This window comes from Plectropomus leopardus, chromosome 12, assembly GCF_026936395.1.
Source record: "Plectropomus leopardus strain MGB_pleo_1.0 chromosome 12, ASM2693639v1, whole genome shotgun sequence".
NCBI lineage: Eukaryota > Metazoa > Chordata > Actinopteri > Perciformes > Serranidae > Plectropomus > Plectropomus leopardus.
Window position 1 is genome coordinate 16,631,278 of NC_142187.1, and position 18,834 is coordinate 16,650,111.

At 38.7% G+C, this 18,834-nt stretch overlaps 1 protein-coding gene across 1 annotated transcript in view; it reads right to left on the minus strand.

Annotated features, from left to right (window-relative positions):
• Window positions 1–18,834, minus strand: part of clstn2a (calsyntenin 2a) — a 203,972-nt gene that overhangs the window by 46,026 nt on the left and 139,112 nt on the right. The window contains exons 4-8 of the mRNA XM_088085388.1: window positions 13,967–14,078; window positions 12,747–12,843; window positions 7,700–7,849; window positions 3,442–3,627; window positions 2,154–2,411 (exon numbers count right to left, since the gene is read on the minus strand). Coding sequence (XP_087941514.1) covers window positions 2,154–2,411; window positions 3,442–3,627; window positions 7,700–7,849; window positions 12,747–12,843; window positions 13,967–14,078 — 803 coding nt within the window. The remainder of the gene's footprint in view (window positions 1–2,153; window positions 2,412–3,441; window positions 3,628–7,699; window positions 7,850–12,746; window positions 12,844–13,966; window positions 14,079–18,834) is intronic.

Below are 18,834 nucleotides of genomic sequence, written 5' to 3' on the forward strand. Positions count from 1 at the left end.
AATGTCATCCGGCACAGCTGTGTGAAAGACTGAACTCTTTTCAGTTGCCTCAAATGGGTTCTCCACATCAGAGCACAGCTGTCAGCAAGACAGAAAGGGTCCAGTGAGTGTGGTTACAGAGTGCAGGCTGCTGGTATGTCTATTTTGTGGATTATCGACTGGTGTCTGTATGAGGTGGTGATGAAAGGTGAGCCCCACTTGCTCTGCCTTTATAACACACTGAATCAGCTGAAGGTGGGATGAGATGTGCAACAGATTCTCCACAATGATGAGCTGTTGCTCATCTTCCTTGACTTTAGAGTTATAAAATGGAATCAGATGTTTGTCATTCCCTACCTGTGTACCTGCAGCTCAACAGAACATCAGAGCAATATTGTGAAATGTCAAGATTATTTAGTTTGTAATCTGATAAATCATTTTTAACATTTACTGTCTCTACAGTACCAATCATTTTGACAAAATCTGTCATAATGTGAACTACAAATTGTTTTATCACGAAATACTGAAGACACACTTTACATTAAATATGGGGAAGACGGTAAGGCAATATCCACACTTATATGATTTCATTATAAAACAGCATTTTGAAACAAAAATAATCATTGTACACTAGTGTTATCAAAAATATTGATTTAATGATTCTGATCACTTAAAAAGGTTTCAATACTAATTTTCTGCAGTATCAATACTACTTTCTTAATCTGTCCTCTCCAACAGTAAGTTTACGCACACCGTTACTTTGCCCCACGCAGTGTTGTCTTCTCATCTCATTTGCTCTGTTTGCATACAGGTTTTCATGTCAGTTGCACATTTTCCCCTTTTGAATGTGTGGCAATCTCAGAGGCGTTTGAATATGTGCAGTAACACATAAATATTGTTTCATTAATATAAAACACTTGAAAAAAAACAAACAAAAAAAAAAAATTGTAATGATTGTTAATGTTTACTGCAGTTTCATTTTATGCCTTTAACATCAATTTTTCTCTGTGATGTCAAAATAATTACAGAATATTGATATTTGTCAAAGAATTGTATGCAAGTTACAAATTCTGTTGAGGTGGTAGAAAACAGATGAGGAATCACTGCAAAGCAAATGCAGCAAATTATCAGAGTGGTGCCGGAAGCATTATCCATAGCCGAAGGAGGTCATGGCAACGGGAAAGGAGCACCAACAAAAGAATAATGAAATCACAAAAGGCATGAAGACCCAGTTATGAAGTTTAGGTTTGACGGGTTGCAACCATAGGAACCAATTAGGAAGTGAATGTTTTTAAACCTGCGTCAACGTTTTCAAATGATCCCTTTTTACCTCCCAAGACTTTACTGCAACCTTGAAGTTTTCAAACTTCAATGGGGTCAACAGCATTTTAAAAAGCTTCTGTTTTAGCTTGTTCAATAACACCAGGATGATGTGGATGCTAGATGAAAACTTAGCATTAGTTAAGTGCTTTCAAATGTAAATGTATTGGCGTGGATATAGCCTCAGTGTAAGTTTTGATCCATTAAAAACAAAGAGGATGTAATGCTTTAATAATTATGATGGAAGTTATTTCTACCCTACAGTATGTCCCGTCTTTGATGTCCTCAGCTCAGCAAGATGAACGATAGGATACAAGACTTGTTTTTTTTTCTTCCCCACAAAGTTTTGGTGTACTGGCCGTCACACTGAGCCTTCTGGTACCAGTCACATCCTTAAGCCAAACAGTTGCAAATGAAAAAAGGGTTGATAAGATTCTGATGGTTTAACATGAACTACTCCGCAGTTTTGCATTACAAGATCAGACTACACATTTCGTAAGCTAATAAGCCATCTGTGAGACCATTGTGAGAGCGAGCAATGTGCAGATGGCTTGCTTAATTACACAGTTCAGGCAGCTCAGTTCAGGCATGCAGCGGGGAAAAAAAGTTTAAAGTTCCAAAGACCATTTGCCATTGTGGACTTCAGTTTTGCCTTAATTGTCTTATTATTTTTTGGACGGATATTTTTCATCATGTTATGTTCATGGTATGTGTCAAATGCTCAGGACAAATCAAAGTGGAAAAGTGGATTTGAGCAACATAGTTTCTAAAACATAGGGAAATTCATGTGAAAAATACATTTTCACTCTTTAACACGTTAGGCGGTAGAAATGTATGTGAAATTGTTTCCTTACCGGTCTTGTCAGAGTTACACAGCAAGGTTTCCTTCTCAGCTCTGAGTCCTGGGCTGGGCCCGTGTTTCATCCATGTTGCTATGGTGAACTGGTCTGTCAGGTTTTGGGGCACCACGTGATCTGGAACATTAGCAGCCTGACGTCCATCGAATCTGTAGATGAGGTCGCTGTCTCGGCCACTGTCAGTCAGCAGAGACGCCGTCCAGTTTGTGGAAGGGCTGGGGGCAGGGAGGAGGTCGGTGCTGCCTGATGCTGCACCTTGATGTGCCAATCACAGGATACAACACTGTCAAGATGGCTGCAAAGAGGATCATCCCGCAGAGAAACTGCCTCTGCACAACTTTCTTTTCTTTTACCAGCAATCAGCACACATCAGTGCATGACCTTTTGTTGTTTTTGCATGTCAGAAATCTGGATTAAATAAGTGTGACTCTGTGAATTGGTAAATGTTGAGAAATGGTAATATATGTGTTGTCATCTGACATCACCGTGTTTTTGATGTGGAGCATGGTTACTAAAGGAATCTGCTAACATGAAACTTGTGTTTTACTTGTATTTTATTTCCATTACTAACATGTAACACCATGTACCAACCCAAAATGAGATTTTGTGGGCCCTAAACTATAAATGCAGTAAAGCTCCCCTTCACTCATATAAAAAATAACATGGCAATTTGAATATGTTTTGACAGCTCATCATTGATTTACAAGACAGTCTAATTAACAGCTTACATCTGTAAATCCCTTGATTGTGAATGTCACCTAATGTCTTTCTTTAGAGAGGTTTAAATAACAATGAAACAAAACCAGGAAAAATATATGCTGGAAATGTAAAACATTTTGCACAACAATAAATATTTTCATACTTTTATTTTCAGTCAAAAAGCAAACTAATTCCTGAAAACTCAACAGAAATATTCTGTAAATTTAATGTTTTAAATGCTCTGAAAACTGCATATTACAATGTAAGGCCATGTTCCACGGTTTAAATATGAAGCTATAATAAACACGTCACATTTTGGAAATCTAAATATAAAGATATAGATATAGATAAAAAAATATATATATTTCAATATAGTGTCCCGCTTGAAATGGCACAGCTGGTACATTAATGTACTGCAGAGGGTAAGATGCCAAGAGGTAATTTCTTCTTTAAATTAAAGTTTTCCCTAACTCTCATTATTATTAGCACCCTTTGCACTTTCACAGTCCCCAACTCTTAAATAATACCTTGCTATTTTTAACATTTCATGGAACTTCTAAAACCAATTTCTTTTCTCTCCACTTACCACAGAGTTTCTGCAGAGACTTTTCAGAGTATGTTTCCCGGTCACAGCCCTTCCCGATGTGACTGGTCTGTAGCTCTACCATCGCCTTCACGCCAGACAGTGGACCGCCACACGTTTCCAAGTGCATCTTGGGAAACAACTGCCTGCTTCCCGTCCCTGGCTCATAGTCCACTCGCTTGTTCCAACCTTTAAGGGTAAAAATCTCTTTTAGTCATGTCAGTGGTGTAATATGTCACAATTAAGAGTAACCTGGTATCACACAGTAAACAAAGGCAAATACAGGTGCTTTGATCTGCATTTTATGGGTTGATTTACAGTTGCTGGAAGCATTATTGACCAATGCCAATCACAAGCCTTTATTGAGTAGCATTATTTATTTATGTAATTAAACTAAACAACACTGTATATTATGTATTAACACATGACCATTCATGTACACTAGGGGTGTGCATGCGGAGTAAACAGGAAGCAGGTTGTTGACTCTGTGGTTGGTTGTTTTGTTGCAAATGACACTAAAGAGGAAGATCAGCAATGGCAACAAATTAAAACCAGAGATTCTTTGCTTGGACTGACATCGAGTTCTAACTGTTACTACCAGTAACACATGAGTATGAGGCGGTCAAGGCAGCGGGAAACAAAGATCCGTAGTCGCTGCAAAACAAATTCCTTAATATGTTCAAACTGATAGAACAAGGAAGTGTGCAACATACAATTTTAGTTTAAGTGATCAGGTACTCATAGTATGTATATGCAATGTATGTGCACTTGTATCTCAAGTAAACACTATTTTCATCTTAAAACAATGTTCACTGTAGGACCCACATATTTTTGTTGTTGTTAGCAAATATGTCCAAAGAGCTGTAAGAAATAATGTTTATGTTCTGCTGTATGTGGTTTCATAATGAGCCTGTGGGTCCAGAAAGAATGACAGGCAACCACGCAGACTTGGAATTGTCTCAGTGAATTCTTGCCCTGTGTCAAGTCAAAAGGAGACCGAAATGGCCAGTAACATGACAGGTCTGGTAGAAAGAGTTGCTGACCTTCTTGTAACTGTCACTCCTGTTGCCAGGTGTTATCTTTTTATTACCCAGGTGTTATATCTATCCTCAATGTACAAGAATCCCTGAATCGTGGTGGTGAAATGGATTCACAAGCATGATCGTGCACAGGACTGTGTGTATGCACGTGCGTGTGTGTAGGTGGACACCTGGCAGCTGCTTTCAAGCCTACAGAATATGATATCAAATCTCCCGAGAGAACAAGAAAAGCGTACTACGATCAGGTCAGCGAGGAGGAGTGAAAGGTGAGGTGGAGCAAGATGTATTTAGCCTCTATTTATGCTGAGGAGCCTTCCTCAAAAAAGAGCTGCAGACGCACTGCTGACCTTTACACACAGATGATAAATAAGGTTGTGTACAAAAGACTTGATGTCTGAATGCATAATTGCATTATGTTTTATTCATGGCTTTAAGCTACTATGGGTTAATGGTTTTACAACAGGATTATGCAGTAAGGCCTCTTTTATGAGCCAAAAATTGCAAAGAGTCATGCAACATTGATGAGGATATTAGCAGGGTATGATCGCAAGTGCTCCTTTGTGATTCAAATGCTGCAAGTCGATATCCCCGCGGTACCATCTGTATCTCAAAAATTATTATTATTTTTTTCCCCCCAGTGTGCAAAATCTTAAAAATTCATCTGGTATTTTGTTGTCAAATCAGTATGTTTTGGATCAAAAGCAGCACATTTCTTCTGTTCTTAACTACTTTCCTTTTAGGTGTACTGTGCTTGAATCAGTGGCCCCTCAGAGCTCTGCTGCACATGAAGATGACATTTACATAAAGTTGAATGCTAGACAACTTTCTCAACGCTGTACTGACTCTCTTTCTAAACCTCCACCCCTCTGCGATGTGCACTGACATTTCCTTCAATGAGTGTCCCTAAAGCCTAAACAACTGGCATTCAAGTAATTTTCAGAACTCTCTTTGCACTAATGGTTCTTGTCTGTGACATTAAAGCTTTGCCTACCAAATGATCTTCTCGTACCATATAGCACACAATTACATGATGCTATTAGACATGGAGTGAGACATCCAACACATGAGCATTAGATTAGCTGGAAAAAATCCATGAAATCATCATGTATAATTTGACCATGGCCATGGAAAATCAGTATCTAGGAATTTATTTGTTGTCCCAGTCAACAGTCTGGCTGACTCTGAACCAAAGACACTCACTGTAATGGTAAGAGAAATCTTCTAGGTGTTTAGACACATGGAAATAAATCAATTATTGAATCAATTATTTCAAAAATAATTGATTCAATTATTTTGAATCAATTATTTTTCAATTATCTCAACAATCAATTATTTCAAGGGTATATTATACGTAAACAGTATCGCCAGCTAAAGTGAGAGCCATGTTGTCTAGCCAAATTTGCATTTTTTCCACACGGTGACTTTCATAACTTCCTCTTGGATGCCTGTTGCTAACTTTTTTGGTGCCTGGTCACTACCTACTTACAACTACCTAACCTCATCTGCATGCTGTGCCCAGGAACATCCGAAACATAGTGAAAAAAGAAGAAAATAACAAAATAACAAAATACAGGGCAGACTGGTTGAGTTCATTCCACTGTATGAGTTAATAATATATACTACATGTATTAAGGTTTTATATACCTCCACATGGAAAAACCTTCTCAGGGGTTCACAGCCTGCCAATGCAGAGCTTTGATTCTCTCAACTCACCCACCAGGTTTGGGCCAAATGTCTTCATATTCCCTCACACTTGAATCAGGTTGGGTTCTCTCCAATTTTACAATGTTAGAGCATTTTCTTTTCTATATGAATTAATGGTGTGGTTTCACTTTCACTGAACTTGGCACTCTTCCTCTCCTTGAGTATGGTGCTCTGAACCTAATGATACATTCCAACAGCGCCCTGAATTTAGGGAAAGTTCAGTGTCGTTCGATGTGGCTACATTGTTAAAATAAACCTTTTGTTTTAACAATAAAAAGTTAGTGTCTGGGCTGCCATCAAATTTTAGGTTAAATGAATATGAGTAGACAAGCTGAGGCAATTTGAAATCATTCAACTTTTCCTCTTAAGTTCAGCCAACTTAAAAAATTTAAGGTAGCGTGGACACTAACTTTTTTTGAAGTAACAACATAGTTTATTTTTACAGTGTATTTATAAATCCACCCCATGTCACAAATATCTGTTACGGCACTGGAAAGACTTTATTGTATTGAAGGTTCTAAAAATAAAAAAGGAGGAATATAAAAAAGGTGAAAATTCAGGTTTTTAGCTTGGACAGAAACTGCTTCACGTGAGGTCAGGCCTGATTAAAGGGCCACAAACCTGAACCACGTCTCCTGTTTTGAGTTTAGGCAGGAAACTTTGTTGCATCTCTCTCTCCTCTGTGTCCTGTCTGTAATAATGCCAAGAAAATGATGCTATCGCCACATGATTTTCAGTCTATGTAGATATTGGCAAAAAAACTATTTGGTTCATGAATAAACAGTTGTTTTGTGTCATCCTTGGCTCAGTTTTTCCTAGAGATTTATAATAATATGATAACAGTGAATGAAACTGTTTGGGGGATCTGTTTGTGGATTTTTAAAACAGCACTGCTCACTTTGATGTTTGAGAAACAAATGCTTTCTGATAATGAAACCACAGTTTTGCAGTAGACCCGGGTTTTACTAACTAGCTGTGATTTTTTTGAAGACTATAAGACTAACCATCACCATGAGTTTATTTCTCTCTTTCCTCCCTTGAGTTGCCTGTTCATTCGGGCTCTTTCTTTATCTCTTCCTTCCTCCACTTCCCCTCTTATCTGTCTCTGTCTTCCTCTTTCATTCCTGTGTGAGCTTGACTCCTGAGATGCTGTCAGTGCTGACAGGTGAAGCAGCAGGGGAGACAGGCTGGCTCGAATGCCAAGCTGCTAGCATGTTAAAGGAGGGAAAAAAATGAACTCCAGTCAACTTTCCCTCTAGAGGCTTTTGTCATGTCTTCTGATTTCCTCGAGAGACGTTCATTCTAAAATGAGGTAGAATTCCCTTGAGGGAACGGATGTGCTAAAAACCTGCATCGTCTGCTTCAATTTTGATGGTACTGCTTTACATTTAAGTACCTTTAAACAATATGTCAGTGTACTTTATAGCAGAACAGTAATGAGTACATTTCTGTCAGTTAGTATGAGGTAAATTAAGGCATGGGAGAGTATTTTCAGTGGCTGCCTCTTTATCTCTGACCTTGCCATCCAGGTTTGCAGACAGGCTTGACATCAATATGCACAGCCACATCCTCCTTTGCTTTCTTCTGACCACAGTCAAAGGCCGTCACCATAATCTTGTAGCTCTGCTGCTTGTCATAGCTCAGCCGCTCTGTGTTTCTGATGTTTCCTAAAAAGACACAAAAACAAAGAGGAAATATGATTGCGATTATTCATCGACAGGGAAACAGAAGCTGTTATGCTTATTTGACAATAATAAAGCAAGAAACACTTTCTACTGAGCAATAAGTGAAACTGACTTTGCATTAAAGAAACTGCACCTTGAAAACAAACATAACTCTTTGTATTTATTGAAGCCTTTTACTGGAAACTCAAGGCCCAGTAACCTTGTAATGCATTTGAATATTAAAGCTCGCTCTGTAAACAGACAATGTAAAATTACAATGATGGATTATCCGCACCTGTCACCACGGTAACAGTCTAAGAACAGTGTGGGATGGAGGAGATGCCGCAAGCCTGTTGGTTTTCAAAAACCTGCCTTAAGTAAGGTTATATACTGAGGGTACTATTGTCCAAGAGTGAAACCCACACAGCTAACTAACTTCAGTGGCAATTAAAAGAAAAGTGACATGTTGACATGTTATTCCATCGTTATGTTTTTAAAAAGGGTTGCATATGTTTTGTGTCACACGAGACGCAGATGACGCTGTGTTAAATGTCACATCCGTCACACCTCTTTTGGTCCTGCAAGGTCAGAAGCAATTTAAAATCACACACTGGAGCGGCTTGATACGGCCATCATTTGGTTCTGCGTAAACACGCATAGGAGGCATAAAGAAGGGACTTGGTCCTTAGTTGAAGGGACGAAGGTCTTAGCTGAACTTTAGCTGAAGGTCTCGACAATGACGACAGGGTGAGCTGCTGGTTGCGACTAAAGCTGTACATCTCCACGAGCATCAAAGAGGAAATAAAACAGGACTAGAATATTTTTCAGTCGATGATTAAACACATTATCTCTCTTTGAGACAGATACAGATGTTCCTCGAGACAAACAGCATGCTTCAAAACAATGTCACATTCTTAGTCTGTCAAAGATTTTTCGCATCAGTCATTGCCATCACAGTCTGTCTCCGGACCGATGAGGACAAGTGAAGCTATTTTTGTTGTTTGCATCAAGAGGCTTGGCTGTATGAAAGGCTGTCACTCTGATTGCTTTTGGAGAGAAGAGGAGAGCAGGAGAAATGATAAGAGAGAAAAAGAGGGGAGGCCAAAGGAGCGGAGGTGCAGTGAGCACAGAAGATATCTGTTCAGAGCACAGCAGTGCAGAAAAGAGAAGAGCCGATCTTGAAATGTCAAAGGCAGAAAGGTGATGAGGTCCAAGTCAGATGGTTCATACAAACATCTCCTGCAGAGACTATTTGATCCGCAGCTGGTGTAAGCAACAGTAACAGTTAAGATACAGGATATCAACCGCTTGCCACTTTTTCAATGCGTAAGGTGATGTTTAAACCTAAAAAAATGCAGCCTTCTTGGTCCATTAGCAGGAGGCTTCTAAAGTCATCCTTATGATGCCCAGCTTTCTTAATGTCTTTGTAGTTAAGAAATGAGGACATTAAGAAACTTGAGTGTTTCAAGTGTCTATGAGTGTCTTTTTTACAAGCTTTTTTCCACTGAAAGTCATAAACATTTAAGGATTTCAAGGACCGGTGGGATCACCATAAGTCTACCTGGGTCAGTAGTAGTCACAATAGTCTCAATGAGGTATTTATTAAATTGTGTGTGTCTTGATGGGCAGCAAACTCTGTTGCTATTGCATCAATCTCAGCAATCCAAGAGAATAAAAAGCTTAATCATCTTATTTTGCCAACACAATCAACTTTGCATGTATTGATTATGGCTGATTGTAAATATATTTGAATTATTTTGTTCTTTGTTTTCTAAACAAAGATAGCGTTTCTTAATTTATTCATTCTCAGTTCACTGTCTGTTTTGATTTTAATCGGCAAGAATCAGAGATACACACTGCAGTACAGCCTATTTCCTTTTACATTTTATTTAGCACTTCCCTCAATGGACAAAATTACCTTGTTCTATAAAGCAGGTCTAGGCAATGCCCTGTGTCTTTGAGTTTCTCCTAAACAATATTATAGTGCCTGTGAGGAGATCAAATCAAATGAGCCAGACTATCGTAAAGTACAGTGAGAAAAACACCAGGAGGTTAAAGTCAGAGAGCAAAATAATAAATATGACCCTGAGAGAGAGAAAGAAATAGAAACAGTTAAGAAGGAGAACTGCACGCCTGTCTGCTGAGGTAGAATCCAACACGTGCACACACAAAACCCTCCAGTCTTGCTTCCTATTGGACGACGCTGCACTCAGATCAGCACAGGGTGGATGTGGAAGCTCAGGGAGAAGAAGGCAGCATAAATCCCTGAACTGAAACATAATATAAGCAGATATGCTCTGAACAGCTCTCAATCAGAAATGAAATACTCTACACCAGTTGACTAGGACTCGTGTAAAGCCACAAACGAACAAAATTAAATCTGGCAAAAGTGAAGATGGATCTTTGTCGACTAACTTTTGAGCTATGTACCAATGAAAAAGAGGAAGAGGAATAAACCATGGTTGTTACTCGCTGTTTTGTTTTCATACCTTATTTCTAAAAGTGTCATTTATCTAGTGTTCATCTACAAAAAGAAGACTGGTGCAGTACTTACTGTACATAGAGACAGAGATTAAGTTTTAAAGCAGTTTGTGGATTAACAAAATCTTTCATTTTTAAGCACTTATTATTTCTTTACACACAGGTGATGCCAGTTCACTATTTGCTGATGATTTACCTCTAGATTCAGTCGACTGAACATTGGTCTATCATGTGTATCTTTTGCAGAGACTTGTATGTATGTTCATACAATCAGTAGGCAATTTGAGGAGAGACATCATCCACCTTGTTAGAAAAATGAGCAAAATGTGCCCCCCTTGTTAACCTGCCATCCCTCTCCATCACCAGGTCCACACACAGACAGACATAACCAATAAATTACTGAGAATTGTGAAATGTTGACAAAGTGTTTCTCAGCACAGCATTTGTGGCACTGCTTTAGTGACCAGGAAACTCTCAATTCAGTCCATTCTGATAATGGAAACAGATGGGCGGGCGCAGAAGTAGTTAGCTTCAACCTCTATACTATCTGGTCACACAAGCAAAAAACTTGCTGCTCACGGTATACTTAATGTCAGGATCCCACATTTTCACCCCCTTTCTCTCTGCTGATCCCTCACTTCGGTTTCCGCTTTTATACCTTTTTCAGTTCGACAGCTTACAATGACAGAATTCTATTAATTCTGGGCTTTTTACACTTTGGGTAGTGCATCCCATCATGCAGCAGCTTTTAGCCATTTTTGTGTTGTTTGCTAGCGGTGTAAACGACAACGAGGAACCCTTTCGCAATACAAAGTTAACAAAGCACAGCGGGACTTACATGCACTCTGTCTCTATGGGGGGATTATGAAACATGAGGCATGCATAAGGAGCCACCCCCTCTTCTACATAGGAGCAAGACACACAGACTTTACAGTTGTTTTGCCTGTTTTTGTTCTTGTTTTGCATCTCTTGGTATTGTTAAATATCCCTGTGGTTTTGTGTCTTTTTGTAGCCATGCTTCTTTGTGGGTGTTACAGATTTCTGTGTTATTTTAGTTTCTTTGTATTTTTTGTATCTGGGCTTGTTTTGCCCCTTTTTGTAGTCCCTTGTGTCTTTTTGTAATTGCTTTGTAATTGAAACGAATGGCAAATTCAAGACATATATTATGGATAAATTATGTGTCTCTACATTTTGACTCTTTGTTGTTGCTTTTAATCTGACTGTTTTATGTTTCTGTGTTGTAATTTTAATTCCCTCCCTGGTTGGTAGGTGGCACTTAGAGTGATATTTTGGAGGTCAAGGCAAGAGGACCCTTTGACACTTTGAGCCCAGCACGCACATTCAGTAATAAATCCATGATTCTTGAAAGTATTGAAATTTGAGCTAGTGAGGTCCACCCACAGAAGAGACAAGAAAGTAAACAGTTGAAGAAATAAGTGAGCCAGAAAAAAGTAGATTTCCACATGCCGTGCTCTGAAGAGAGAAAAGAGGGCAGCGGTAACAGAGCTTTTAATCAAGGATGGACAGACTCTTACATGTTCATCCTTCCCACCTACAGTTAAAAACCAGCATGTCTCATCATAGGTTCTGAGACTATGGCAATTATTAAAAGCAGCGATGTGAAGCACCATAAGGAGACACAGCATAGAGCATCTTTTGAGCAAAAATACCCACTCAAATCCAAACCAAGGGTGCAAAAAATATCTATAATATTTTGCATACATCAATCAGTTTATTTTACTCATCAATTCCTGTTACATGGCACTGAATTGCATGATACAAAGAGACATTAAACATAAAAATTAACAAATCACACACTGCATATGAGGTTTAGATGACTGAGACTATAGAGAGAACATATGCAGATTTAGCCAAATATTGGCTTTCTTCTTACATTAAGACATTTACTGTGCTGTTTTCCATTCAAGTGAGGCAAGAGCCTCACAGCTATTACTGCATTTCAATTTTACAGCATGTCTCAAGTAAGGTTGAAATGAGTTTTAACCCAAATGTAAAATAAATCATCCTTATAATAACAGCCTTCACCCTACATTGTTTCAGTTGAGAATATAATCTCACCATGATGTTTTATTACGTAGCTGCTACTGTTCATATTCAAATTCTGAGCACTTTAAATACTTCTCATCTATGTTGCTTTAAAAGCAGCGGTTCAAAGTTCATCCGTAGAGATGACCTGCTGTACAATTTTCTGTGTGTGTGTCACACTGATAATGGGCCTTCAATGAAATTCAATTTAATAAAAACCTCCCATGAATAAAGCCTCTGGGCATGCAGACTGACCCTCACTGTGCTATCCTAGTTTCTCCCTCTCTCTCAGACACATACTTCACACCTAATCACATCAGCATTTGCAAGATAACTATGGTCCACTCTCTCAGACGCACACACACACACTTACCGTTGCGGTCTATGGCAAATGGCGTCCCTGCAGTGACAATCTCATAGTTGCAGATCTGGCTATACTGTGGGGAACAGTCTTGGTCCCAAGCTTCCACCTGCAACATGACAAGATTAGGTTTCCTCCCAGTTCTTCCAACAATACTGACAAGACTGTAGACAATTACAACATCCCACATTTTTAACCAAATTATTTTTGTGGTATTATTAAAGAGGACCTATTATGCTAATTTTCTAGTTAGTATTTGTATTTAAGGTTTCTACTAGAACACGTTTACATGCTTTAATGCTCAAAAAACCCTTTATTTTCCTCATACGGTCTGTGCTGAAACACCTGTATTCATCCTCCTTCTGAAATGCTCCATTCAGAATCTCTTTAAGTCAAAACACCACATTTTCACACCCAACTCCTCCAATTCTAACATTTGGTCAGTGACCAAGCACAACCTGGTAGGTACCACTCCTTCATCAGTTTTGTAGTTTTAGTTATGGCGTGTCATTACATGTCTCTTTTGAAAAAAATTAAATTCTGTTTTCATAAGAATTATGCAGCATCTGTTTCTTAAATGCATAGCTTTTTTCAAATTAAACCTATAATGTAGTTAAAAACAGTTTTTAGGTTCACTTCCTTAGGTGTAGGCAACAAAAACATAAAGTTTAGAAAAAAACATTCTTAAAATAATTACACTGGTTACTCGTGATAAAACATCACATGACATATGTCAAGAGCAAATTATGGTAAACCTACGAGCACACTATGTCATTATTAAAACAACTGGACTGACTTTTGGTTTCCCAGTGGACATGAACAGTGGATTCCTGAGAGAAAGTCTGAAGTTTATTTGACTTATCCATCTCCTCTATAACCTGTAGATTTTCTCCCTTTTTGTACAACAGTAGTTGCCTTTTGCATCAACAGATGCCGCAAAAGCTCACTCTGCAGTGATTAGTCAGTGTTACCAAGTGTTTGGTTATCTCTGTGTCTCTGGACTCACGGGGATTACCTCTGCATACGTTTATCTCATTATTTGAAACTTCGGCCATGTGTAGTATGAACATCCCTAATTTCAACATTATACATAAAACGCATATATGGAAAAGCATCCCCTTTAAACAATATTAACCTGCAAAGTCATCTGTCAGATTGATTCAAACAATAAAACAACAATGCATAATGTGCGAGAGCTACCTAAATATCTTTCAAATATATAATCTAAATACCTGCAGAATGCTGTCGTAGATTTTGCCCTCTGTTACCGATGCTTTGTAAAGTGGCTCTCGAAAAACAGGGCAGAACTCGTTGATGTCATCCACCTGGATGTGAACCACGGCCCTGAGAGGAGGATGGGGGGAAAGACGGTGGGAGCATGGAGGGAGCACAGTAGGAAGGATGCAAAGAAAGTGGAGTGGAAATGATTGATGGAGAAAAGGTAAAGAAAGGACATAGGGAAAAAAGAGATGGATGGAGGATGGGGGAGAGGAGAGAAAGTAACATCTCTTTAAGTCATTAGTGATGATTAAAATTAATTAAGACCTAAAGCATTTCACTGTGTATCTTAAGGACAGTGGTTATTTGAAGAACAGAGGAGAGACAAACAGTGCTTAGAGAGAAAACAGATCTATCTGTGGAAAAACAGGATTGAAAAGAGTTGATTTAAAAGGTAGCTCACATAAGGTCTTGTTTATTGGTATTTCTTTGTGAGATGGGTTCCAATTATAATCTAATGTCAATCGAACTTTTATTTAACAAGCTTGTCTACCGACACATCCCCAGCAAACCCTGCAAAGCCAGCTTGTTTTTCACAGTATTTCCACCTTCTTTCCTCCTTCCCACTTAGTCTGACGCAAACATAAACATAAAACACTCTCACCTGCTGGAAGGGACTGCTATTATTAACTATGCACTCTGATAACATTTGTGCGCTAAAGTATATAAATGAAGCGATAATTCAGATCATATCATGAAATTTTCTTCACCAGTGACCTTCTCTGACAACAACTCTGGGTGTATCTGAAGAAGCACATCTGGCTAATTAATGACATTAGCTTAATGAGGCCTATTTAGAATGTCATGCAGTGATAATGTCACACTCACATTCACACACACACACTCACATTCACACACACACACACACACACACACACACGTACACTGTGCATCATTCATCATCCACTGGTGGAATTCATCACAGATCCCAGAGCTGATAAACTTCTCTCTCGCTTTCCTTCTCTTCTTCCTTTCAGCACCGAGCCTACAGCAGCTTATTTTAGCAGCTCTGACTGAAGACCAGAGGGTTTGATTTGCTGCTGTCCATGCCATTCTGACTGTCTGTCAATCTCATTCACATAGCACTGCCGCACACATGCATTGGGACATACTGATGGGCTATTAAGGGGACATATCCTCAGAGCAGGAATGAAAGTCTCAGCTGTTACTGCTGCCATTCTGACAGATCTTGAGGAAAAGAGAAAATTATAAAAAGAATTAAGAGAGCAATGCAACAGTAAAGACAATGTCTAATTAAAGAATGAAGGTATTTTTCCTCTAAACTTTTTTAAAAATAAATACCTAAAACTGTTTAAGAAATTACTATTGTGTTATTGTCATTGTGCTTTCAGAAAATTAAAATGTACTGAGCAGTTCTTCAGGAGTTTGCAGTATAAAAGTTCATCAGATACAACCTAATAAGGCAAAACAATAGAACGAGAAATATAGATATAAAGAGAAGCGAACAATGTGACACATAGGGTGGTATAAGCAAAACATGCTTGCAATGTGCAGTATAGTTGAATTTTTGTGTGTGTGTGTGTGTGTGTGTGTGTGTGTGTGTGTGTGTGTGTGTGTGTGAATGGATCGATAAGGTTATTGTTCACAGCAGTCATTCTTTTTCAGTCTTTGGCAATGGGAGGGAAACAACCCAATTGCCAGCAAAAATGTTTTCAGTGTATGTTTCTGCAAACCCTGTTATACATTATTACGAAGCTGATCCAAGGAAACTTTACATTTCTTAACAATGCTTTTGTGAAGGTGTGGTTAAGTTCAAGCAGAGCTATCATTTGGTTATGGTCTAGAAAAGACATTTTTTTGGCCTTTTAGTGTCCAAAAAGGTGCTCAAAAGGCAAGGATGAGCTGGTGAAAAACATCAAGGTCCTGTGTCGCAAACACCACTAAGAAATGCAGCAGAATGCCGCTAAAAACACAGCGTTTATTGCCACAAACACTGGTGCAAACACCAGGAAGGGTAACCAAAAAACTTGTCAGTTGCATGTCGCCGAGGTAACATGCCATCTACCATTCCCTTCACAGCAACATGACAAAGTTAGCTCATATATCATATCACTATGGGATATGATGCTGAATGAAACTTGCAAATGCAATATATTCATGATTTGTAGAAATGTACAATGCCAATATTTTCTTCAAGCAGCAAGGCTGAGGGTAAACAGAGGTGACAGCTCTTGGAAAAAAGCTGCCTGTCTGTCCATTCCTTTTTAATGTCGTGTGCCTGCTTTCAGAGGGGAGCGAGGTAAACAGACAGTATCCAGGGCGAGATGCCTCTTCCAGAAAGAGGGACTTTGCCTGAGATTTTGAAAGGGTACAGCCTCCAGTTTCCTCCTCCTCTTTCTCTGCTGCACTTCAGCCCTGCCTCCTAAGAAAGCCCTCAGGAAGTGCGCCAGGCTCTGATGCCAATTTTGCATAGTGGCCAAAAGTGGAATTACACCATCTAGGTCAGTCACATGATGCCTAAGGGCCCAGAAAGACTTTTCGCCATTGATTTACAATGGGAAAGAGACTAAAATCTGTGGATAATTTTCGGAGAGCGTCAAAACTCCTACGAAACAACTCATTTCACTACCAAGATTTAAACCATCCGAATGAAATCTAAAAGAGCCAAAAGAGTACATTTTTTAGACTGCCATTCAAGCTAGTGAAGCCCTAAACCAGAAGTCAGTTGCTCCACCGGCAGAAGTTACCCGCTCGGGCACACTCGGCTGAGCTCAGCCGCCGCAAGTCTCTGGTGCAGATGCCACATAGGCCCGTAGATCTTTTATATCCGAAAAAAGAGCTTTTGTTGCTTCATGCACCAATAAGCAGCTCTCATAGGAATAAACAGAGCTGCCTCCATGGCTGTATCCAGACTTTCTTTAATACATCCATGCTCCAAAGCCCTTCCCCTGCAGAAGAGGCCATCATGCACGTGCAGGTTCGGCAGCCAAGGAGACAACATGGCAGACACATCGATAAGGACAAAATAAAAACATCAAAGCTAGAAATAACATGTTTTAATATATCTGTTGCTGACAATATTTTAGCTAGAGACGTGGTCTTGATTACAATATCTGCGTATTCAGAAACAAGCAGTGTAACTGTGACACCGGTACATTACAGTGCTTTTGAACGTACACTTTAGCTTCTTTTTTTCTCAGCTAATGTTTGCAAGCACAATAGCTAAGACAGCAAACAAACTATCTAGCAGGGTCTTAAAACCACAGCTGGACAAATCACTTTGGCTGTTGAGTCAACAAGTTGAGATCAGTTCAAGTCGTGGTTGAAAGGTATGCCAAACCATGAGCAAACATCATATTCATTTGTATAATAGTGGGTAAAATACACGACATCAGTATAATGCAGTCAAGCACAACAGTGTGGTGTTTCATAATTGCAATGATAGTTAACACTGTCGGATAGATGTTAATTGAACTCATTTTATAATGCTGTAGCTAATTTCTGGTGATAAAAATTAAGTTATAAATATTGTGCTGTCTTTCTTTTTCTGTTGGTGAGGTTCAACTTGTTAAAGTTTTCCTCCGTCTTTCATATGTTGTCGAGATTTTTGATACTTTTTTGAGAACTTAATATGACTCATTTGTGTAGCTGCCTTTGTAATTTTCATTTGTATACTTTGAAGTCAATATCTGGTTGTATGTCATGTTTCAGTACTTTTTCCACCCACTCTAAATCAGAAATACATTGGCAGCCAAACAAGTGAAAAATGCTGTGAAAAAGAATAATTAGCAGCCTCTGACAGCTTTAATATAGGGTCTGACATTTACTATTGTCATAACTGAGTTTAAATGCAGCAAGAAAGAAAGATGCAGAGATAGAAAACATGTCAAATAGTCAGTGGCTGAAGTATTGGCAAAGTCACAAAATGTTTAAAGCTTTTGCTTATAACATTATGCTGTAAAACATTACTGTTCTTTTGTAAACCTACAAATACTTGGCAAATTTTTTCTTGAGATTTCTTTTGACTGTACTTAGGCAAGACCTCTAATGGTTTTCTGTAAAAAATATTTTAAATGAAATCTTACTGATTTCATTTGTAGTATTCTCAACCATGTGCAGAAAGAATGTGGACTCATATAAAAAACATTTTGGTATATAAAAGACTGGATAGTGTTGCAAAAGAAAAACATGTTAGATCTTCACAGGACACAACACTGAAAACTGAAACATATGGAGATAATGTTAAAGGGACAGTTCACAGAGAAACTGCACAGAAGGAAACGTACATCCACTGCTTGCTCATCTAAGACCAATAAGCTATTTAACGTAACAGCCCAGCCGAAGAGGACACCATTAATGTTTACATCTTGTGCTGTCACATCCATGAGTAGATGCACGCTTCCATCTGCGCAGCGATACGGTTGATGGGTATAGTTAGGTAGAAACAAAACGTTTCCTACATGAAACTGCTCACAACAAGGTCTGTGGACTATCTTGAGTAACCAGTTCATGATTTCTGTAATGGACATTTTAAAATGTATTTTTTGGCACTTTCAGCGCCAAAAGCTGAGTGCCATCTAGTTCCATTATATTGGACATAAATCCGATATCTCCAACACTCCACTCAAATGAAAACAATCTAGGCTGATAAATGGCTCTATGGGTAAGAGTAGAAACATGTATTTTCGATTTTAGGGTGAACTGTCCCTTTAAATAATCAAAAAAGTATTTAATTCCACATCACCAACAAGGTGTGGGAACCAAAATCATTTGTTTGGGCAACAAAACACACAATAATGTTTGATTAGATCTGTCTTATTAACAGCTAAACTAACACACCCACAACATGAACAGACACTGG